The sequence below is a fragment of the Melospiza melodia genome, chromosome 5 (genome assembly GCF_035770615.1).
Source record: "Melospiza melodia melodia isolate bMelMel2 chromosome 5, bMelMel2.pri, whole genome shotgun sequence".
Lineage (NCBI taxonomy): Eukaryota > Metazoa > Chordata > Aves > Passeriformes > Passerellidae > Melospiza > Melospiza melodia.
In genome coordinates, this window is record NC_086198.1 from 82679054 (window position 1) to 82703560 (window position 24507).

At 39.3% G+C, this 24507-nt stretch overlaps 1 protein-coding gene across 11 annotated transcripts in view; it reads right to left on the minus strand.

Annotated features, from left to right (window-relative positions):
• Positions 1-418: 418 nt before the first annotated feature.
• The window catches only part of LDB2 (LIM domain binding 2), a 367165-nt gene continuing 343076 nt past the window's right edge, over positions 419-24507 (minus strand). For 3 of the 11 annotated variants that reach the window (XM_063157678.1, XM_063157674.1, XM_063157680.1), the window contains 3 exons: positions 12419-12542; positions 11178-11329; positions 419-1708 (listed from right to left, as the gene is read on the minus strand). In XM_063157678.1, the coding sequence (XP_063013748.1) occupies positions 1478-1708; positions 11178-11329; positions 12419-12542 (507 nt within the window). In that variant the 3' untranslated portion in view covers positions 419-1477. Of the gene's footprint in view, positions 1744-4779; positions 4923-11177; positions 11330-12418; positions 12543-24507 lie in introns of all 11 variants that reach the window. The other 8 variants (XM_063157682.1, XM_063157683.1, XM_063157681.1 and 5 more) reach the window with 8 other exon arrangements.

Consider the following 24507-nt stretch of genomic DNA (forward strand, 5'->3'; position numbering starts at 1 on the left):
TTCACTGGTGCCTGTGAACAATTGATATGATAGCAAAGCAAAGAAAGGAGGATTTTTAAAATCCTCTCATCATAAAACTATCAGACAGTATTCAGCAGAGTGGAAATCCCTGCTCTGATAAGCCCTGGCCCTGGAAGGCAAGGGATGCAAAGTTGAGGATGGAGCTTCTCTGGCTGGATGCCCTGCAGTCCCTCACACTTGGCTCTCAGTGCTGTAACTCACCTGTGGTGCTGCACATCCTTGTTAGGAAAAGAGCATCAAACCAAATTGAGCTGCAAGTGATTCACATCTACCCATAGGCTTTCCCTTTAGCTGGAAAATGACTGCAATTCAGTGAAACACTAATTCCAGAAACCCCTGGTGCATGATCCTGAACACGGGTGTGTTGTTGTGCATACAAGGAACAGTAAATGCTGTATAAGAGCACATTTGTTAACACAGTTTATTGGCACACTTATTGGCAAAGCATACATAAAATACAGTTGTATTATATAACACACTGACTCACTGTGTCTTTACATGATGAGTTGAACATATTAATATGTAAATGAAAAAAAATTAGTTTCTTTTATAAAGTTTCACATAAATACACCAGAATAAAAAACAAAACAAAATGAAAAAGTAAAACAAAAAAATGAGGGCTTTACAAAAATATTATACAAGAAATATACTATGAAAAGAAATAACAACAAAGCCAACTCAGATACAATAATAAAAACAAAAAAGTTTTAGATTTATTAAGCTGCCCACAAAGTTAATGGATTACATGGCTTTAAAATATCTGGATCGACAGCAATTTTACAAAGCATAAACTCTCATAGGACTGGGTGTCTTTTTCCACATAAAAATATTTCTCATGTCTTTGATGAAAAAAAGACATTTCTTGTTTCAGTATTTTTTATTAAATGATGGATAGAATATCTACTGGCATCAGCTAAATGTAAATTAAAAATGCTGGATCCTTTAAATGATTAACTGATGAAAGAAAATTTAAAGAATGAACAAAAGTTACTTTACTTTTCCTTAAAAGCTGATCTTTTTCTGAAACAAGAAATTTCAGGTACAAGTTGAAAAGCAGAAAATATATTACAATTGTAAAAAGTTTTACATAGTTATGTTAATGAGATCCTGAGCACTGATGACTTGTTAAAATATGGCCATTGTTTGATGAGGAAAAAAACAACCCCTTCCAATAAAATGCACTGTCAGAAATTTGCCATGAGATGCTGTTTAATTTTCAATTATTTTAATTGAGGTCAGTGCCAGTATCTAGTTGTATGACAATACTTCCAAGGAATGTATACGGAAGCTTATACAAGAGTTTTCCCTAATGAAAAAAGTCGGATAGCTTTAGTTTAGAAATAGATACTGTATCATTTGAAAGGTGTTTCTTTTAAATTTTATTTTGAAGAATGCTGTGAAACAGTAATTAATAACCCACTGAGGTACATTGCAGTGGGCACTGCTGCAGAATGACCTATTGGGAAGCTTGTGGTGTGGGGTTTTCAGATTTAGTCTCCTGGTTAGCAGCAGGTTTGCTGTTCCATGGGCTGTTATTTCCCAGTGCAGGTGAATTGTTGAAATCTTCTTCATCATCCATGCCATTTGCTGCATCATACTGTGTATTCTCTAATCTAGTGATAAGCCTTTCGTCTTCATCCCCGAATTCGCCTCCCATCAGAGTTGGTTCTCCTACCACCATCACATCCTGTGAACAGCACCCAATATTTGTTATATGGAAACCTTGAGAGAGAAAAAATCAACTTAAAAAAATTATGTTAGAGAATTCGCATCTCTTTTACTTTGTGACATTTGAACAACAGAGTTAAAAGTTCCCATTTAGTAGGAACAAGGAGAGAGGCTTACACTTTATTTCTAATTTAATTAAAAATTATAACACATCTCTGTAGCCGCATGCTCATGGCTCTGGATCTCAGATACCCCAGAACTGAAAAGCAGGTAGGCTGAAAAGTATGCCTGATTTTAGCAAACAAACAGGCTGTGAAACTGCCTTTAAACTTCTCCTTAAAATATTTAGCCTTTATCCAGTAAATCCTTCCTGAGCCATTTTCTTTGGAAAGGCACCAGGGTGTATCTCAGTAGGAACTTGGTGATATGCGTATTTTAAAAGTAGTTTAAAAGAAACCACATTTCTTATCCTCAGACTTCTCAAACGTGGAGCACAGCACTCTAATAAAGATGGTAACTCTCTTATCCATAGCCAGCCAAGCCCTTTTACGCATCCAATATACTTGACATTCTGCTACTTAATTATGGTAATTAATTTAGGTAAAGTTTTCGATAAAAACAATGTTCACACTGATTTGACAATTTGCATAGCTAATTAAGTCATTAGCAAAAACCTGCTGATTGCCAACAAGCCCTGAATTTACCATCTGTTATTTCATGGTGCCTGTCACCTAACTCCATGTAGGCAACCCTGCCGCCAATCTGTGCAGTAAGAGGACCAATCTGTCCAGCTGGTACCGTAAAAGCAAGATGAAGAGTGCTAATTATAATTACACTGATGAAGCTAGTACTCATCAGAAACTAAAGCATGCAAGAAAGAAAGAATTCATCTAATCACTGCTTTAAGTACAAATTGTCCTTCCATGAAAACAAGTAAACCGCCTACTGTACTCCAGTGCATCACAGATTTGTTGCAAAAAAACCTAAGCAGCATGGGATAGAAAGGTGCAAACTTGAGATTGGAAAGCAAAGGTGCAAAGCCAGAGAGCTCTCTTGTTCTCTCTGTTCAAGGGAGAATCAGGCTGCTGTGCTAACAGCTAAAGAAATATGTGGGATGCATCTTTTCATGCAGCTCAGGTGTCAGGGCATCAGGTAGTGCTTGGTAGAAGTGCAGTAATTCCAGATGTATAGCTTTGTTCCTGCTGATTTAACAAGCCCTTCCAAGAATTCTGGTGAACAATGGATTCACTTTTTAAAGGATCTGTTCCTCCTTATGAATGTTAATAGCAAACAGAAGACAAATGTTTGCATTTAATAAGGTTTCTTTTTAATCAGATATCTACTTCCTTCACCACAAAACAATACAAATTATTGCCTGCAAGTGTTTACACTATTTCTTGATATCCCTCAGCAAAGGCTGGCATGTTACAAAAGAATGTTTGTATCACATTTTCAGCCTGTGCTATGTAAAAAAAAAAGTGAATATATGAAAATTGTTACATTATTTCCCGTCCACTTTGTCTGTTTTGTTACTCCATATATCCATAAAATATTTGGTTAAAAATACCTCACCCACAGCTTTGTGACATAGAAGTTTAAAAGACAAAGGCGTTCATAAGCAAAAGTTTATTCTAATTCATCCCATCCCTCTAAATAACAGGCAATGTGCAGTGTGCCCTGCTGGGCCAGACCTAATGCGTGGCGAGAGCATTAATGACCAAGGAGCCCTGGCAGAGGACAGCGAGCTGGGTGTGAGTGTGCAGGGTCACAGGGCAGGCAAAAAGGACCACAGGGGCTGGAACACAGGGTCACACACCGAGGTGGCAACAGCTCCTTTGACTTTGGCATTCTCAAGGACAGGTGTAGCCATGATATTTTCTGAAAAATCCTTTCCTTGGGATTTTTTCTCCTGAGAAGCTGAGAGGCCTCAGGAACAAAATATAAACAATGATTATCTGCTGCTGTGGAATGCAACAGGTGCATCTGTGATTGGCCCATGTTGGTTGTTTCTAATTAATGGCCAATCACAGTCAGCTGGCTCACACTCTCTGTCTGAGACACAAGCTTTTATTATCATTCTTTCTTTTCTGTTCTTAGCTAGCCTTCTGATGAAATCCTTTCTTCTATTCTTTTAGTATAGTATTAATATAATATATATCACAAAATAATAAATCAAGACTTCTGAAACATGGAGTCAGATCCTCATCTCTTCCCTCATCCTCAGACCCCTGTGAACACGGTCACAGACAGGCCTGAAGCTCTCTCTGTTGCCAGACCAGCACGAGGTCAGCACCTGGGATGGGACTCAGACAAGCACGTCCAGAGTCACTGTGGGGCTGCAGCAGCTGGCTGGGGAGGCAGTGAGAGAGTTAAATATGTGTTACATCCACCAAATGATGGCAGGGGGAAATGTGCTCAACAGCTGCAAGTGCTGAAAGGAAGACAATCACTCCAGGCCAATCTGAGGAGATGTAGACTAGGGTACTAAGATGGCATTAAGTAAACAAAAGTGTAATCCCCACTCCTAAGACAATATTCCTGTTCCTGATAAGGGCAGGCTGAGGATTCACCATCCCATGGGAACAGTGCTAGTTTTAGTGCTCAGGTCCCCTAACACTAGGCTGGGAAAAAATCTCTGTCTGTGGAAGGTAACATTTGTGCATCAGTGGGGAGATGTTCAATGACCTTGTGAGTATTTCCACCTCTGATTTCTCAGGTTCATTTCAAATATTATTCCTTTCATATAATGACTCCCACTGAGAGAACAGTTTGCACTTGTATTTCCCTCTATGCTATTGAGTCCCTCTCTCTCTCTCTTTGGGAATTGAACTACAATTATATTGAGGTTAGTGGGGTTTTCCCTCACTCTATTTAAAAGATAGATATCACAGCATTCGTTACAGGACATCTGGAAAAAAATTCTTGACAATCTTGCCACTTACAGTTACATCAGGCAAAAATAGTGTCTCAGGAAGCGCACATGCTCTTTCCTCCCCAGAGGATTCTGCTCCTCAGACTGAAAGCTGAAGACCCCACCAAGTGCACCCCATTGAACCTCCACTCACTAGATCCCGTGCAATGACCACCAACCTCTGAGGAGGACTGGAAGTGACTCCTTTTAGAGCCCCTCAATGCTTCTCCTTAAATTGGCCAGTGGGGGTCACTGCTGTTGAATGACACAAGGCTCCATCCCTCCCAGGGTTGAGGCTGCAGCTCTGGAGTGCTCCTAGCTCCTGCTCATGGAGTGAGAAGCAGAATCCAAGAATTAAACCCTAGTCTCTTGCATGGCAGCACACACTGCTATGGCCTAGTTATGGTAGCACATATTTGACTAAATTAGTTTAAAAAAGATTTAGACTGAAGTCACTCAATCTTAATGATTTACTCTGTGATTAGAAACAACATTTTTGGTCAAGGAATGTCTCATGATAGTAAAATATGGCTGTAGTGAAGCACTGTAAATAAAGCAGTGGTTGTTTTACATTATGTGATAGAAATGTAGTATTTTATAATATAACCACAAAAGCAGCTTTCATGTATATCATACCTTTCATCCTGTAATAACCCTAGTTGCCATCCAAGCTTAAATTGATGCATATAAGCTATATAAACAGAGATCACTTCACACAACACTCAAATGCAAGCACTTCTATTTAACAGACTGGTCGTTTCTAGGTTTTATCTTTCTTTTTTTTTTTTTTTTTTTTATACCAAGCCTCAAAATTTTAGCTCTGCCCTGCCCAGTTAAGTGACTAAACTTTTTAATTTGGGGTCATCCTATGTCTAAACAATGTCCGGGTGAAGTTTGAAGGTAAAAATATCTATTGTAAATGTAAAATTCCCCATGTAAAATTCCCCATCCTCTTTGCTGCTGTTAATACATAGCCTCACTCAGTGTGTTACAGGGGTCAGATTGTAGCTCTGTTACAGTGGTCAGTTTGTAGCTCTGTTACAGGGGTCAGTTTGTAGCTCTGCTGTCACAGCCCCCAGAAGAAGACAAACAGTGCTTCACAAGCCCAAGGTAATTAAAAATGCCTGGCACTCTAAAGTGTATCATTCAAGCACATCTCATCCTCCAAGGACTGAAAGTTGCACTAGTTTTAGCAGCTGGAGCACCTCTAAGTGCTAAGTCAAAGGAAGAAGGGTTCCTCCTCCTGCTTTCCTTCTTATGGAATTGTGTTAGTGGTAATTATTTTAATAATTGACTTTTTAGCTTCCTGGCACAAAAATTATTGTTAGTGGTAATTATTTTAATAATTGACTTTTTAGCTTCCTGGCACAAAAATTATTAATGACTGAGAGCCCCACTGCTGCCCACAGCCTAATGGTCACTGCTTCCATGAGAAAAACATCAGACTGACTGGTATTGAAATGATCTTTAGAAACAGAACTGACTTTTTAATTAGGTTTCAGAGTAAACACTTTCTAGAGAAAAATCTTTCACATCTCATCATAATTCTCACTGTTAACTTGACATTCTGTTCTTGTTTGGAATGTTTTTCCTAAAGCACAAAAACTGAAAACAAAGTTATTCTGTCTCATCTCTTTACCACTAAATCTTAGACTGATTTGCATGGTTTTGAGACATGAGATAATTTCTGACACTAATCTCTGGCCCTGGCACTGTAGCTCTGGTTCTACAACATCCATTACAAACCTCCTAAACCTACCCTGTTTCTCAAACACATAAAAGACTGCATTGCTCCCTTCCACACTAGCAGGTTTATTTATGGGTTTGGTTTCTGAGCTTACAGAAGCTACAAAGAGAAAGAGAGGTTATTGAAGTATGTAACTTGCTTAAAGAGTGCAAGGAGGTTCTACTTTAGACTCTGGATGTAACAAAGAATGTTTCATTTACTCAGTGGCATGTAGTGATGCTTTATTCTTTCCAACACATGATATTTCACTGGGTTTATGGTTACAGCACTGCACTCAATGGGATCTTCATTAGTAAATGAAAGCAAAATCCACCTATTAATTTCTGTGGTCATGACTGGGAGCAGCATAGAGCAATGGTTCTTAGAGTTTGTGAGAGTTGTGGATTGCTATCAAGTTTCAAATATGTGAAAATGGATCAATGTGCCCTTTTAAAATTAAACTTAACAGAGAGTGATATTTAAGTGAAAATAGCTGGATGGACCCCTTCTGATGACCTTGCTCAAAACTGTAATCCACAGATCACAGTATACAAATCACTGCTCTACAATACAAGGGTTTGGGCTTTCAGGAAAGTTGTATTTGAAACAGAAGAATATGAAAAATTCTAAGGAATACAATTTTAGTCAGTGAGAAGGCTTGAAAACTGAGCAAAGATTTGGGAAAATATTGCAGCCAGCTTCAAATACTAGAGGAAATTATTAGTACTGTGTAAATGGTAAGGCAATGACATACCCAAATTAGGTAACTAATTTCTTTAAAATGATAGGAAGGCCAACATCAGAAAGACAGGTTTTCCATGAACCTTGCAGAATCTTGCCCATCTTTGCTCTTTGTCTAGAGGAAATTGGTAACTCCATTTTCTGCCCAATGAGCCTTCCAAAGATCAGATATGACTGAGAATATGAACAGATCCAAGTTTAAGTTACTGGCATCTGCTGAGACTAAGGCAGCTTAGCAGACTACAGATTCTGGGTCCCTGTCCTGTCTGTCCCCTTTATGCCCTAAAATCAGGCAATGCACCTGTGGGGAGCACTGGCAGTACTGGGCCTGCACCCAGGAGAGCCTGAGAACAGGAAGCTTCTGGTGAGAAAAATGTTTTTGTATTTGTGCTGACTTTAGCAGCACTCAGCTCTACTTCCACCACACTACACTGTGTTTCCTCAGCACCTACAGGATTTGGGTCAAAAGCATCACTGGACAAGCAGTGGGCCAAGCTAAGAATGAGTTGTGTGGTGCAATCATGTGGCACACTGGCTAACTGCATTTGTATTGAGAATGTAGGAAATATGTAGGAAATATGTAGTACATAGAAAAGGTATTAAACAAGGGACTTGGGCCAGAAGAGTCATGTTGACAAGAGATCCTGAAGGGATCCTGAAGGTCTGCAATCAGTAGCCTGAGAATGAACAGAATCACAGAAACCACTGTTCATCCCACCATCATAAGAGAAATTTGATACAATAGAGTGCAAGTGACTGTCAAAAGGACAAAAATTTGTATTTTATTTACCACAGTTGAGAAAGTATAAACATAGTTAGAAATAAGAGGATGGACTGAGAGTGAACATTTTCAAATTCCTGATGAAAGGGAAGATGCCCACCCACTAGCAGACACCCTTCAGATGCTACTATGGATTGTCATTGGAGATGTACCAGAATGTGTCAGCACTGTGGAAATGCTAATAAATTTAGGGCAATGCAAGAAGCACAAATGATACTGATTGATTAGGCTTCAATAACTTCAGGATGCAGTGCCAACCTGACCCATGCATGGAAACACAATCACATCATTTCACTTTCTGAGCTTGGCTCTGTATTGTCTGCACTGTCCTTGCCTGGACAACTGATCAGAAAATAATGCAGGTGGAGGAAATGGCACAATCTTCTCCTTCTACTAGTAGAAGAACGTCTATCTGGCAAGTAACATTCCCTCATTAATCAAGGTTTTCCCAATGTGTTGATCTGAAGAGCTGAAAGGGGCTGTGGGGAAAATGACAAAACTCTGGAGCTTCAAGATTTTCCATAGCTGATGGTGCTTCTGTTATCTGGACACTATCCTGAACATGAGACATTTGCCTCTCTAGGCATGAAGACCTCATTAAAGAAACAGAAGTTAATGGTGTGAGTGAGAAATGGGGATGAGGTGTGTGGTAGGTTCACATCTTTGCCAGACTGCATGCAGCATTAATGTAGGAGCAAAATGGAATAATTACTAATGTCCTAAACCAAGAACATCACATAGAATAGAGGCCAAGAAAACACTCTTTAATCAGGATTAATTTAATATCAAAGTTAAAACAACACAGAAGCATAAAAGAGACAGGAAATTAGATGTGATTATGATGGAGAGACTGACTTTGCTGGCAGGAAAGAAATCATTGGAGAAAAAGAGAAATTTGGAATACAGGACTTCATATTAATCCAGGGTTGATATAGATTTGAGCTCATTGTGGGGCTCTCCAGAGAGGAGGATGAGAAAAATGGAACTGAAACTAGCTCTGGTTATTTGAGTCATCTGGATAGAAGATGCAGTGATTTCATTCCTCTTCTCTAATAAAGAGAGGGGAAATGCTTTTTACACGGCAAGTGAATGATTTCAGTAGGGTGGGTTTTTTTTCTACTGAGCAGGAAAGTCCCATTCACAGAAAGCTGTACAGCCAAATGAATATTTCAGTGAATTGAAAATTGCCAAATTGTGTTCAAGGATCTCTTTTCTTCTATTGCATGTAAGGGAAATCAAATGATACACTTTAAGGTACAGTTATGGGGAAGAAACAGAAAGCAAGTTGCTGCTACCTGCAGCTATCTTCAGAAAGCAATGGCAACAAGGTCCACTTCAAAGAATGCATAATTTTGAAGAAGCGTGGGATAACATCTCTTTATTAAACTGAAAAGCGTTGAATAGTTTTACACCAAAATATCCTCCTGCTAAAATTATTTTGAGTTGTCTACTCTACAGGGTGGCCAAACCATCAATTCCATCTGGTTTGCTATCTTTGCTGTGGGGAAGATGGGAAGAGCTGTTAGTATGTCAAATTGAACAGCTAAGCATTTTCCCCTTTGCAGATGGAAAGGAAAAGTGTCCTAAAAATGGAACCTGATCCTCCATACAAAAGAGTTTGGACCATTTTGTTACTCTGGTACAGAAAGCAAAGAATGTTGAAAACTATTGAGTATGCAACATCCTGAAAGCAAAAGAAGGGTAAAAATCCGTTCCTCATACCATAATAAACTTCACCAATAGTTCTCAGATGCTCAACTATCATCTCCATCACAAGAGCAGCCTTGACTGCTTCATGTGTCAGGAGCAGCCTTCAGCACCTGAAGTCACTTTCACTATCAGTGGGAGTGACAGGTAAAACTATCAGAGGGCTCAACCACATTCAAACAGTCAAATACACACAGCTACCACTGAATGCCACAAAATCCTCTCTCCAGGGAGGAGCAGGCTGAAGAGAGCCAGGGCGTCAGATTCTGGTCCTGCTGAACTCTGAGCAGGGTGTAGCTGACAGAAAATGACTACTGTCTTTAAAGTTGGAGACAGCAGGGAACTAGCTGGTTGCTTGGTTTTGCACTTCCTTGCAGTTTTTCCTTAAATATGGTTGAATATTGATCCAAAGGTTTTCCTGGCAGATACCATCAGTGGGGCAGAGTGGTGCCTGCCACCAGGAGATCAGGTACTCAGCCTTCTGACTGCTCTGTGCTGCCAGAAAAACACAGAGATGCCTATATTAGGGAAAGAATCTGACTCTGGGGATGCGAGCCAATTTTAATATGACAAGGAGGAAATATGAGTTTAATGTACTGAAGCCCAAAGCTGTAAACTAGTGGGTTGCTAAATCAGTTGCTAAACAAAAATCTTCATTTCATTTCACTGGTGTTAGTCTACTCCTCTTTTTTAAATCTGGATATTCAAGCTTCCTAGGAAGTGTCTGCTTTGTGCTAGCAAAATGCCTATATTCTTTGTTAAGTTTCAGAGGAGACATACCCCTTCCTATCTGGTGATCAAAAATCCAGTAAAAAATACCTGCATGTTATTTCCAGGATATGACTTTATGGTTCCTATAATATAAAACTAATTTCCCAAGCCTTTAAATGCATAAGCTATCTCCTTATTGACTAAGGCACACTTTGTCACAATTTGGGGTCTGAATACCCCTGTACTGTGACTAATGCAGTAAATGTGACATTATTGAAGAGCTGATACAGGTGTTACTCTGGAAATGACTTGGTGTGTCCCTATACAATTAGGATGTCAAGAGTTACAGCTAGTAGGGTGGATAAGCTGAGTACCACATTCCAGGGTATCTACTCTGCAAGTGGAGTGATTGGACAAAGAGATAAAATGTGCAGAGAAGTTAAATCATAACCTGTTCCTGTTCAGCATCTGAACCTGGCACCAATTAGAGGTAAGGTACTAACACAGACAGACCAGCAGCTTCTCAGGTGCAGCTCTCCTGCACCACTGGGACACATCCTTGCTTGGCACCTGGCAGGTGAAGTCTGCAAAGTTCATGCTATGTCTAAAAACACCAGCCCTAATCTGAGTCCCACCACTACTGAAGGGACTCCCCCTGACAAAAAGGGGAACTGGCCCAGGCCTTTAAAAAATCACATCTGATCCTCAGGACACTTCTGTTTGAGTGCATTAAAGCTGCACTGCAGAACAGCTTCTTCCCACCTCTCCACTAATTCTCACTTCCACAGCACTCTGTCCAAGATTGCCTTTTGCATGTGATAGTTTGGCTCAAGAATGCACCTTCTTTACAATGTATGGAAAGAATTAAAGCACCATAAGTGATTCAGGCCTAAAAGGAAAGTGAGACTTACAGGTACCTGACTTGATAGACTCAGGTTTGCAGCAGCTGACTTTTTCTTGCTGTTGGTACTGTTTGCGTTGTTCCCAGCACTGCTGTTGGAAGTGCTGCTGGTAGAGTTTTTCCTTTTCCTCCGTTTGGTTGTTGGTTGTCTTGTGGGTTCTGCTGCAATAAAATGATAAGAAGGAAAGCAAATAGCAGATACTGTTAAGCAAGAACTAAAATGATCCATAAGAAGTGGTGCTGAAATACTTTTTCAATTAGTTTTGAATTGCTAAGTTTAATAGCAGCAGTTGTGTTAGATTTAACATAAAAACCATAGAATGATATTTGTACTCAAACCAATGGAATCTGCTTTCATTTTTTTCTGATGGATTAACAAAGTTTATTTTCCCTGCTTTGTCAATACAGGTATTCAAAAGCCTTTTACTGATGGGAGTATCATGACAATGATCATGATGGTCAGAGTTACTGTGGGACTTGCTGAAGGTCACACAGCAAGAAACTGCTAAATGAAAAGGCAGGTCCTGCTGTGATGGAGGGTACAGCCTCAAGCTCTACCCCACTGCTGCCATCCGTGCAGCAAGCAACAAGCAACCACCCACCCTCTGAGCTCCTTCTACATCTGTGTGGGCTTCACATTAAAACTGCTGCTCCCAGGAGAACCCATGAATGTGCCAAATGGCACTGCCCTGCAAGCCTGCAAGCCTCAGACTGAATCAGGACAATCACACAGCTTTGCTTAAACTGGCAAAGTACAGAGGGACAATTGTTCTTCTCAAAATTTGGCCTGGGCACCCATGTGAACACTCTAAGATATAAAAATCTTTATAATCTGAAAAAAGAGAGAATTATTATTTTGAAGTGTAAGAGGAATGAGATTAGGTCTAGGCCTGTAAATAACTTAATATAAGTCTCAAAGATAATTAATTATGAATTGTAGCTGTAATTTCAGAGTCACAGCAGGAAGCAGGATTACACAAACAATGAATTCTAATGGAGCCAGTAGGCATTTTGCATTCCATCTACACATATTTTTGTACTAAATTATATCCTAGTCATAGTGAAGCCATCTCAGTGTGCACATCTATAAATCAGTTGTGCCAGACTGAAATCATAAAATATCAGAAAAATTTTCAGGCTTTCTTTGGGAACATTGTTAATTTTTATTACTTTCCTTTATAAGTAAGCTTTCCCATTGCTTCTCTATTAATTTTACTATAAAATAAGTAGAATTTTGGAAGTGAAACATACCTGGTGGGGCCACCATTCTCTGCCATTTTTGAAATAAGCAAGTCTTCAAGCAGTCTCGAGGACTTAGATTGTAAGTTTTATGTCTTGACATCAGTTCCTGCATTGGCTCCAGTATAACACACAACTAGAAGAAAAAAACAGAATAGAACAATTTCATCCAAGCAAAGCCTCCATTGATCAGTATTTACATAGCTGGAAATTATATTTTTGGATTTTTTTTACTCTTGCTAATGGAGCATGCCTTATACAGTTCAGTTTAATCTGCACTTGGATTGCAAAATAAAAACTCTGAATTGGGAAAACTTCTTGCTATTTATTATCCTAGGTAATTTATGGATATATCAGATAAACTTCAACTCTAATCTTCCAGGCTACAGAGATTTCAGAAGAGTAGAAAATGTTCATGCTTCATTGCCAAAGCTGCAAAGATTGATAAATAATAAAATGCCCATCATTGTTTAGCATTCACATACAGCAAAACATGTTCTTCTGACCTACTGCACACCACAATGAGAACTTATAAACGATCTTTTATTTTGATGTTTCATGCAAAATAATCCAGGTAATTTTGGGCTTTTTTTGTTATATTGAGGACTATACACTCTCTTCTTATCATATGCATGACCCATATGAGAAAAAAAGAGAAGCATTTTATTTTTCTTGTCTGCTTGAATGCTGAATATATAGGATACAGATTTCTGAAAGTATGGAATTTCAAACCTCTTTTTTAAAACAGAGTCATATATTTTCTACCTCTTCACTTAATAATTAAATATTGTTCACTGCTTTCTACTCCTGTTAGCACAGCAGATCCAGCAGAAAGAGCACCACGCTGCTTTCTAGTCTCTCCTGTTTATACCCACAGAACCATTTCCAGTCATTTAAACCTCACTCAAAGCCATAGAAGGCTACAAAATTGCACACCTGTGACTGAGGGCTTACTCTTGTTTGCCAGAGCCTTGGTTTTTAGGCATCCTAAACGAGGAGAAAAACTCCAGGCTGACCTACAGGTGCAGCCTGAAATTTGCAGGGCCGGCACATGGGAGGAAATGGTCCCTTACTTGCAAATGCTTCCTTACTGAGCACATATGATAAGGAAGTAGCTGGCACAGAATAAGCATGGAGCCTGCATGCCATTTTTAGTCACTTTTCAAAGCAGAACTGCATTTAGAAGCAGGGGCAGGTTTGGCTTTTTTTCCCAACAGAAGTAGGGCAACAAGTTGATCAAATTATTGGAAGTTGGAATGGCAACTGAAGAAAGGTGTAACTTAAACCAAATCTTGTTTTGAATTATTTACTTAATTTTAGGAAGTTTTGCTGAAGGAGTGTCCTGGATTTCTTCAGCAGGAGATGTTTTCCCTTTGTTCTTTGACAAATATATAAGACAGGAGACAAATTCCTCTCTCTGGGCTGCAGAGCTGAGCAACGCTTGCTCCATTCTCTCTAAGTGCACCCTTCTCTCATTCCTATCAATGGAGATCCAAAGTATGCAGGGAAAATAGTTGAAAGGGTGAGGACTGCCATGAGGACTGAGTCTAATTCAGCATTTAAATATTACTGTGTATTGGTACTGCTGTTTGATGAGCCTTCCATTAACAGCAGTTAAAACAGAGATAACATAAAGCAGCAGGGAGAATGAAGAGCTTGACTATGAGAAATTATTTTTTTCCAACTGCAGAAATCGAATCTGCAGTTGCCTCATTGATGTTTTTCTTACATAGTTTTTACTATGTTTTTTTTACTATATTTTTGTAAATAAATATTTGCAAGAAAATCTAATAGACAGAAAGCTACTATCACATAGTGCACTCTGGGTTTGAATTTTCATCTAGTTCAGTATTCAACAAAAATTAAGATCATCAGGTCCTAAAGTATATGCAGGATCCAGTTTATATTGTGAAAAAGGTGTTGTATTTTGAGTTGATATTCAGTTTATTCTGAAACCTGCAGGTGCTTGCTCAGGTTTTGTGTGTGTGTCTATGTGAGCGAGAAAGAGATTTGTGATCATAATGGATACCATTGTTTTGACTCTCTAAATCTGGGTTTATGGCATGGCTGGCTAAATTTTTCTCACTATGAACTGACAGCAGTAAGCAAGAAAAAATACTTGTGATATATCTGAGCAAACTAGATACCCTGAGCAGAGCACTAGACTCACACAGCTCTACTGCTGCTGGGACTAAAAATACAGAAATATATACGTAGGTTCTTCAAACATTTCCTTAAGGACACTTTATTCATTATATACTTACTCTTCCCTAGATATTTATTATTGGCAACAAAGAGAATGTTTCTTCTTTATCATCTTGGCAAAGATGTTTGCTATTGTGCTCTAACCGTAATGTGCACTGAGAACTGTGCTGTCCCTGCTGCCTGTGGATATCTTGACTGCTAATCCTGTGTATAACCTCTTTCACTTCACACACAAGATTAAAATGGAATACAGACCCAATTTGTAGAAATGCTTGACTGATCTCTTGCATAGAAAAAAATATATGGGCATTGAGGGCCCTACTCCAGGACACGGGAAAATCTCATCTTCTGAATACTTGGGAGCTGTACCCACTCACATGAATTCTTCTTCTGGTTTTTGGGGAATTCACAACCATTTATTTCCTCTAAAATGGTAAGGTCAGTTTTGGATACTTGAGTAATAGTGGGGCATTGAACTCTATAGTTTTGGCATAAGTGTTAAATGAACTGGATTATAAATGATTGATGTCAAATCTCACAGTCTTTTTTGGTGACCTTTGAGACCTACTTGAAATCTAAAGTAACTCAAACCCAAATCCTTGAAAGAGGAAATGATTGTGCTCCAATTATCTTAAGTCCAAAGAACTTGTCATTGACAATCAGTAACTTGTTTTTTTTTTTTTTTTTCCAAAAGAGCCAGTTTAAAAATGTGGGGACAAGATGCATTTAAAAGCTTGATTGGCCAAAACCACCTGCTGTCTTTAAACAATGGTGAGCAGGTAACTGGCAGGCTGGGTTGACAGAGTGAGTTCTTAAAACAAAGCTAATGGAATGTTTTATTCTCCTGCATTCATTGGCTTATAGAAGCCTGAGGCCTAAACTGTCTATTCCTCACAGATCATCTAGTCTCCCTCTGTGAGATTTTTTCACAACATCCATTTTAACGTTTTTTCAAGCACTGGATAATACCAAAATGTACAAGTTTTTACTTCAGTACTATATTAATAATATTTGGGACGCCAACAAAACCAATCTCTTCTACAAGCAGTTTCTTCACAGCTTGAAATCAGTCACCCAAGAAAATAGCCTAAAGACTTCAAGAATTTAGTGCAGTGACAATGTACGATTGCAGAAATAATTTCTACATTCCTAGGAATACAGAACCTTTAATGGCAATGCTTGACAAGAGAGATATTTCTGAGTTCCACACTTAGGCAGCACGAGAGGTGGGATCCATATGCCTGTGCACAGGTGTCTAGAGCCAGCTGAAATGCCCCAGATGATGCTGGATCCGATCCACCAGATCGCTCTTGCTGTCCCAGAAGGACACAAAGCTCCTTGTGGATGTCACAGGCACTAGAATGTGTCTTAATTTTGTGTGCAGTTGAACAAAGCCTAAAGTTCAAAGAAAAAACTTATGTTTGTTTTAGCTTTTAAAATGTATTTGGAAAAATGTGTATCATAATAGATTATGTACTTTCCCTCTGCAGTACTAAAACCCACTGAAAGAACTCCACATCATGCCTAGTAACCCAATATTATTAAAATTAGTTTCGAGTTATCTGAGCTTGTTGTGTTGATGTCTGACCATTGCTCAGAGCCATTGCTGTTTCACTGTCAGAGCTGTGAGGTGGAGGCAGCTCTAGGGATGAGCACAGTGCTTCACTCTGAGGGATCACTGGCATGAGCAGCCTGCATTTGTGGGTGTCCAGTGCACACCCATCCACATGGTTTGGTACTATATACACTGGCAGGGACTTTCCTGGACTTCCATATGGATCCTATGGACAATTCATCAGCTAGAGGGCTTGGGTCCAACTTGACAAAGTGGTAATGCTATACCCTTGCTATACCCTGGTAATGCTATACCCTCAGCCTTGGGGCTGAGGGAAATGAAAATAGGGAACATAATAACGTTTGCTTTTGTGTTTTGTTTTTTTTTTGTTTGTTTGTTTTTTGTTTGTTTGTTTGTTTGTTTTTGTTTGGTTTGTTTTTCGTTTTTTTTTTTTTGTGTTAGTAAAACACATCTGAAAGATTTGGATTTATTTTTAATGATTTTTTTTTTTTTGGAGGAGAAAACTAGCATTTACAGGTTTCAAAACCCAGTGTTTTTCAAGAAGGGAGTTATATGAGGAGATAGTGGTGGCACTGCAGACAGAGTTAAAGGGTTCTGAGAATATGGATCCACACATAAATTCCTGTAATACCTCAGATATCAGCAGAGCCCAAACTGGCCTTCATCAGTAAGGGGTCATATTCAGCTCTGAGATCAGTCCAGTCACACCAAGAATAGTTTTAGCCTTGTGATCCTTATGATTTTTGTTCTTATGCCGGGTTTTTATACCATTCGGAGAACAGATGCTCTTTCTGGAAGCAGCGAATATAGCAAGAAGCACCGATGTGAAAGCTCTCTTTTACCTTCCGCGTACCATGAGCTCAGGCATTCTATTCCCAGTGTCAGCAGCGATTCCCTGCTCCTGCAGCCCTTGCTCGGGAGCGTTTTGGGCCGGGGCTGCGGCGCTGCCGGCGCTGAGCTGCAGGTGGCAGAGCCGCCCCAGCCAACGCGCTCCGCCGCACAAGGGAGCGGCAGCCCTTCGCTTCCCAGCGCTTTTTGCATTTTAAAGAGAAATCGGTGAGCCTCCAGCCTTGCCGTATTTAGCTGGTGACACTACATAATCACCCAGGCAGCTTCTTTAAATCAGGAAACATATCTGGTCAGTAAGCCAGGTGGCCAACAAGTCCCACGGTCTACCAAAACAAGCAAGTTTTAACTCTCTTCCTATGGCTGCCTATTTTGTCTGAATACATAAAAGTTTCACTAACTACAATTTAAAAAATGGAAAGAGCTAAAATTTTTCATGTAGATGACACTTAAGAATGTAAATGTATAATGTAACATTAGTTTTTCTGAATGAGCCAGCAAGGAACCAGGCAGCAATGAGAGTGTTCCCTGAAGTTCTACTGAAATGTAGTTTTAACTCTTTGATGCTTGAAACTTCTCCTGGTCAAATGCCTATATTAATCACTTGAAAATTATAGGAACTGTTGCATATTCAGAGCTCATGTTGATTTACAGCCCTTCCTAAAAGTGAGAAAAGCCCCATTTGAATGGGAGTATTAATCATTGGCTAATATTCAGGTAGGATGTTGACAGTGAAGATATACCTGGAATACAATGTGCAGCCTTGAAGAGGTTCAGTGTTCTTTTAGAGCTCATTTTTTATCCTCCACAAAGGCTCTGAGTTATCAACCAACAAATCTAAACAAAACAACATTTTATTTGTACACTGAAATGCAGTCTTCCCTCTGCACACCCTCTATGTGCTCTAGAGAAAACAACTCCTGTTCATGCTGCTAGAGAAATTCTGGCCCCAGGGCATTTCCCTGGGAAAGGTCCCATTTCTTCAGAGGGGCAGGATTTCTGAAAAGAACTGAAATGTCTCTGCACATCCACATCCACTGTTTTATGTCCATCCACAGGTACACATGTCCACAATATGTTACTGACACACCTGCAGTGAGGAAGGGGACACACTAGGGATGTTTTTTCTTGTAAAAGAGCTATACCTGGAAGTTTGTCTTCCTTGAATGGTTTCAAAACCCTCTATGAGTTCCCTGTACCCCTAGCAGCATGGCACTGAAACAGGAAAGCATTGCTGCAGTCCTCAATACAGTTCATTTCTGGAGTTAGAAACAGAGAAAGCTGATGGCTGATTTTAAATTTCTCTGCTCATGCTTGTTTTTCAGAATTAATGTAAGTTTCATTCCCCTGCAGAACAGAGGGAGGAATGAAAATTTCCTAGGAACATATTGCTGCTTCTTTCACTGGCCGGCTTGCAATTCACTGCTCAAAATAGCATGTGTTTTTTAAGGATCACATGTGAATACAGAACATTTTCATCTTAAAAACCATCTTTGTTTTCCACTAAAAACATGAAGATATAAATGAGAAATGTTTTGGGGTTTTTATGAACTGAAAGAAATTAGGTGGTTTTTTACATACTTGTTTTCTAAGGGGGGGGAATGCTTTGGCTTTGTTTTAAGCTCTTGCCCAAGGCAAATACAAGTCTCTTCCATCAATGCATTTCAGTGGATCAACTATATCCATAGTTACCTTGCAGGGTCCTTCCCTGCAAGGTAAACTTTAAGCCAAAAGAAGAGGTTTTGAGATTGCCATCACTCAACCTTACTATTCTTGCTGCCTGCTTTCCCTTTTTGAAGAGCCACTGTGCACTCCTGCTGAGATGTGGAACTAATAAATGTTCATTGTACACCCCATGTAATGACATACATGGAATAAATAAATGTTCAATTTTGATAGTAGTTAGTGTAGCAAGCAGCAAATACAGTAAATGCTTCAACTTAAATTATACACCCAGTCATTTTAACCTGTATATTCAAAATCCAGTCTGCACGGGGTCATTTATTTTAGTGAAACCTTAGATGATCTTTGGGACAGAATGAAAAGCCAGCTCTTAACCTCAATAGCTTAAGTAGTCCAATACCACAGAGTAATCCCTAGCTTGTTTACTGTGACTACTGTTCTCTCTATATTTCCAATTCCTTCTGTGCCAAAGATTTTTTAAATTGGCTGTGTATAAACAGACTGAAGTTCTTGGGTTTGCTACATAGGTAGCAAACAATAGGAGTTTTGAAATCTACAAGGAGGTGGGAAACTGCTTGGAATTATGGTATAGGCATATTTACTGTATTTACTCCTAAATTAAAGACATTTTATTTAAACAGATAGTAATGAAAAGGTTTCAAAGCTGTTACTAAAAATACTTTCTTTAGGCTTTGACTTAAAATCTCATTGACATGAATGGGATCACACCTCTGAAAGAAATTGCTTTAGACTAGCTCAGGGCTCAGCAAGACAGCACTGCATCAGGTTGAACTTGGCTCATATTTTAAGTACATCTCCAAAACCATATGGAATGGATATTTTGTGTTAGCTTTAAAAAATACAGGATGAATTTCTGCAGCACAATACCATTGCAAAAGCAGATTCTGGGACGAATTCCATAACCTGAGATTTACAGGGTCTAGGATATACTTAATAACCCCCACTCAGCATGGGAGAAGGTTCCATGTTTTGTGACACCATGCTGAGTCAAGAAACTTGCAATCACCTAAGAAGCTAGGGATTAGAATTCCTAGCTCACAATATTAGTGATCATTTGCATCTACAGCTTATTATTTGTACAATGACAGATATATATATATATATTTTACAAAATACTGAGCACCTTGTTCTAAAGAGATTCCTATCTTAACTAGATAGGAGGTAAAATACTATGCCAGGAATAATTTGGCAATATACAGGTATGCACATAAAAATAACAGTTTCATGCACCTATCTACAAGTCCCTTGAGGACTACTGATATATATTTAAATGGTTCTCACACACTGACACTTGAAAATATGGCTGTTTTGCCTGCTGCACACGATATAAAATGTTTCATTAATTTCATTGATAACTTGGCTTTTTAGGAAACAATCCTGCCACAAGGCTCCTGGCATTCACTGTTCCTTTTGTGTGTGTTGCCAGTCCTGGAGGAAGCAGTGGGATGACACACACAACTGCTGAAGCTCCATGCTGGATTCACTAGCAAATACTCAGCACTCAGCAATGTTTATTCATCCTATGCTATGCCCTGAATGCCAGTCTAGGACTCTCCAGTTTCTCACTAACACCCAGAGGTAGCGAATGATTTCTCAATAATGCAGTATTCAGCTGCTCAATTGCTCCCAAGCTACATAGCTCATCATGTTTTTACACTGTTCTGTATCTGCAGCCATTTCAATTCCCAGCAACAGTGATAATGGAAAGAAGCAGCATTCATTTCAGGTAAGACTAAGCTTGAAAAACATGTTTTTTTTCAGGCAAATAACTATGAGTGGATATGAAACAGATCTTAACACAGCACAGCCATCACCAGCACTGCAGCTAATTCCAGTTAGAGTGTTGCACCCCAATTTAATCTCTTCCTCCCCTCCATTTTCTTTTTTCTCTTTTCTTTTCTTTTCTTTTCTTTTCTTTTCTTTTCTTTTCTTTTCTTTTCTTTTCTTTTCTTTTCTTTTCTTTTCTTTTCTTTTCTTTTCTTTTCTTTTCTTTTCTTTTCTTTTCTTTTCTTTTCTTTTCTTTTCTTTTCTTTTCTTTTCTTTTCTTTCCTTTCCTTTCCTTTCCTTTCCTTTCCTTTCCTTTCCTTTCCTTTCCTTTCCTTTCCTTTCCTTTCCTTTCCTTTCCTTTCCTTTCCTTTCCTTTCCTTTCCTTTCCTTTCCTCTCCTCTCCTCTCCTCTCCTCTCCTCTCCTCTCCTCTCCTCTCCTCTCCTCTCCTCTCCTCTCCTCTCCTCTCCTCTCCTCTCCTCTCCTCTCCTCTCCTCTCCTCTCCTCTCCTCTCCTCTCCTCTCCTCTCCTCTCCTCTCCTCTCCTCTCCTCTCCTCTCCTCTCCTCTCCTCTCCTCTCCTCTCCTCTCCTCTCCTCTCCTCTCCTCTCCTCTCCTCTCCTCTCCTCTCCTCTCCTCTCCTCTCCTCTCCTCTCCTCTCCTCTCCTCTCCTCTCCTCTCCTCTCCTCTCCTCTCCTCTCCTCTCCTCTCCTCTCCTCTCCTCTCCTCTCCATATCAGCTAGATAACAACTTCCACCACTGTCCTCTCCTCCATGCACTCTGGAGCAATTCAGGTGGCAATGGAAACTTTGTTAGATCTTGTGGCTATTAATTCTGCCTTTCCTTGTGGTGGCACCATCAGAACTGTGCACCTGGTCAGCAGGGAACCCAACCTCCTTTACAGCAGAGAAAGTTCCTGCCTCCCTCCTTGCATGCCCGCAAGGACTGCAGCTTCCTCACTCCCTGCAGCGTGCCCAGGCTGGCAGAAGGGCTCTGCCTTCAGCAGTCCCAGAACCATTCCTGTCCAAGTCCCTGCTCCTGCAGAGCTGCTGCTGAACTGCAGGTAGCTGAGCCCATTCTTCCCTGAAAAGAACCAAATTTGAGGGCCTACTTAGCATCACATCATATTGAACGAAGCATTTCTTACAGTGGAGATGATCAGTTTTAGTGACATCTTCAGTTTGTAAGTAATGAGTGATGTGAATCACCTTCGAGATGCCACATAATGAATGTTGAACTGGACAGATGTGCTCTCCTTTCCTTGTCCAAGGGGAAGCTGAGTGCATTTGTGGAGATGACTTTGACATACACCTGATTTAGTTATCACTTTAGTCAGTATGCTCATCATTACAGCATGTGCTGGAAGGAATTCTGCTTCAGAATACTCTTAAGCATTAAAAAATTATTTTAGGGATCTCAGTCATTACTGCAACTATTTGATAACCCTCTTCTCTCAAACTCTGAAAGGTTTTTCCTTGTGATTTTGCTTAATCTTTTTATTTAAGATCCATTGTTTAGAAAGGGCTTAGAAAGGAGGTCCACTGTTTGTAGTTTTGCTTCTCTTTGAAGTTTTAAAAAATTATTTCTATTATTTCTATTTTTTTTTATTCTGTGCAAGAACTTTGCGACTTTAAACTCTTCCTGTCGTTACCCAGACATTAAAAGAATGTCCTCTCAGCAAATGCTCTTTTTCCTATTCACCTCCTGTACAATGGGGAGGTGTTTTGAAAATCCCTTCCTTCAACAGCATCACACAAGTCTTATGGACTTTTAATTTTGTTTCCACCAGCTGGACTCACAGTTCTTCCTACACCAAAGTGAATAGTGAAGGTTATCTGCCTCCTTTCCCTTCCCTTGATGACAAATGAAAGTAAGGGCACTTGGTTTTAATAACATAAGTAGATATTCCTGGAATCCCAGTGGCAGGGGCAAACTGCATCCAGTTGCTGTATGTATTTTCAGCTAATGAAAATTAGGATGAGTCTCATCTTCCTCCTGATGGGCTTAGTTCTGAGGACTGTGAAAATCTACAATCTGAATCTTCCAAATCTAGTTTAACATTGTCTAAATCTTCTTTATTATGCAATTTGGCCTCATCCAAACTGTACAGATCAGTGTTTTCTTCAATGAGGACAACCTGCTTGAGCCTTTTCCTTCAGCAGAGGTCCTAGTTGCAATAAAGGACTAACACATCAAATAACAAGTCTGTATCATAAAGAAAAGCCTTGGACAGCCCATCATATTTTGTGATTATTCTCTCACAATTATCTGTATAGTCAGTGATCAATAGGAAAGATTTGTGCCTTACACATGTCAGATAAGAATTAAGCTCTTAAATGATTTTAAGAGAGACCATAAAATTTATCTTTGTAATTTAATTTAACATTAGTGTTAAATTACATTGCAAAGTGCATCATGTTGACTGCATGATATGATCTTTTATACTGCACTCTATTGCAGTGAGTATCAATTTCAGAGAGCTTGTCAGGACAAAATTAAATTTTAATGTAAATTGGAGCAGATTCATTAATTTCAGTCTATACTAGATTTGGATGGAGTTCCACTGTTAGGTAAGGTTTAAGGCTGGTCTGTAGTAATTAAGAGGAGGAACTAAGCACTTTGCACCAAATTTTTTTACTTAAGCCTTGTCCTGTGAACTAATACGTCCTTTTTTAAGTCCAATTATAGGTTATGAATTGACAGAGAAACGCAGTAGCTATTGCTTTATCTCACTATGTTTCAGTGGCCTGGTGAAAAGCACATGGCATTTGAAAACTTTCTTAATTTCATTTTCTCTAGATAGTTCAAAAATCACACAGCTTACAATTTGTTCTCATTTCAATATTATTGCCTCTGCTTCTAACACGATCACCAATTTTATTTCTTACACAGAACCAAGAAAAGAAGAAAACAAGGGTGACTTTGGAGACTGTCATGCACTTAAGAGAGGTTTATTGCTCTCTTATTCTTTGCCAAGCACAGATATTTAATAATCAGAATTCCTTAATGATGCACCATCCCAGCCAGCCCAAGCAGTATCTGTCGGAAGCAGCATGGGAAAGGTCTATTTCCTTGTTTGCCATCTCCCACCACTACCACGTGTCAGGTTGCTGCATGACATTTCCTTCCTTTCTATTTCTCCAAAGGCAAACAAGCTCCTATTCAGCAGTTCTGAGTCAAATCCTAACACCTGATATTTCTGATATGCAAACTGTTAGCTTTTTCCGTTTGTGCAACAATGAGACCTTATCAGTTTTGCCACTTTTCATTTTGACTATGAAATGCATCCACTATCACTCTTCACCTGTGTCCCTGGCAGCTGCCTTAGGTTCAGATGGAATCTGGGATGTTGTTTGTCTTGTTCACACTACTGTTGATTCAAAACAAATCACAGCATTATAAAAAAGATCAAGAGTGTAAGGACTGCATTTGAATGCTGACAATTTTTAGTGTGCAGCTGTATTACAGCTTGGAAATAAGTTTGGAAATGTTTTTGTGGTGGTCTGTAGACAGCAAATGCTGACTAAAAGTTACCGAAAGCAGAACAATAGGAGAAGCTATGCCTGGCCAAAATGCAAGTCCAAACATTTAGTGGCGAGCTTGAAGTTTTTCATTTGCATATAATTTTTTTGGCTACTTCAAAACACGTGCCACAGACGAAGACAGTCTCTATACTGAAAAACAAAACATCACATTCACCTTTGATTTTGCAAATTCTCTTCCATACATTTCTCTATTTTCAGGTTTCCATGTACAAGAAATCATCTCCCTTTCATACAAAAGATACACATAAAGATTCATACAGACTGAGGCAATACAACAACTGTGATTCATCCCTCAGACTAACGTGTACATAGCAACTCTAATTTTATTTACAACCATGAAAAAAGAAAGCTTTTTCCAGAATATAACCAGCTAGCTCTTCTGTGTCATGAATCTCTTCCCCCATCCATATAAAATCCTCTTGTTTCTATACTGCAGCTCAAGCACAAATGCAGTGTTTTTCA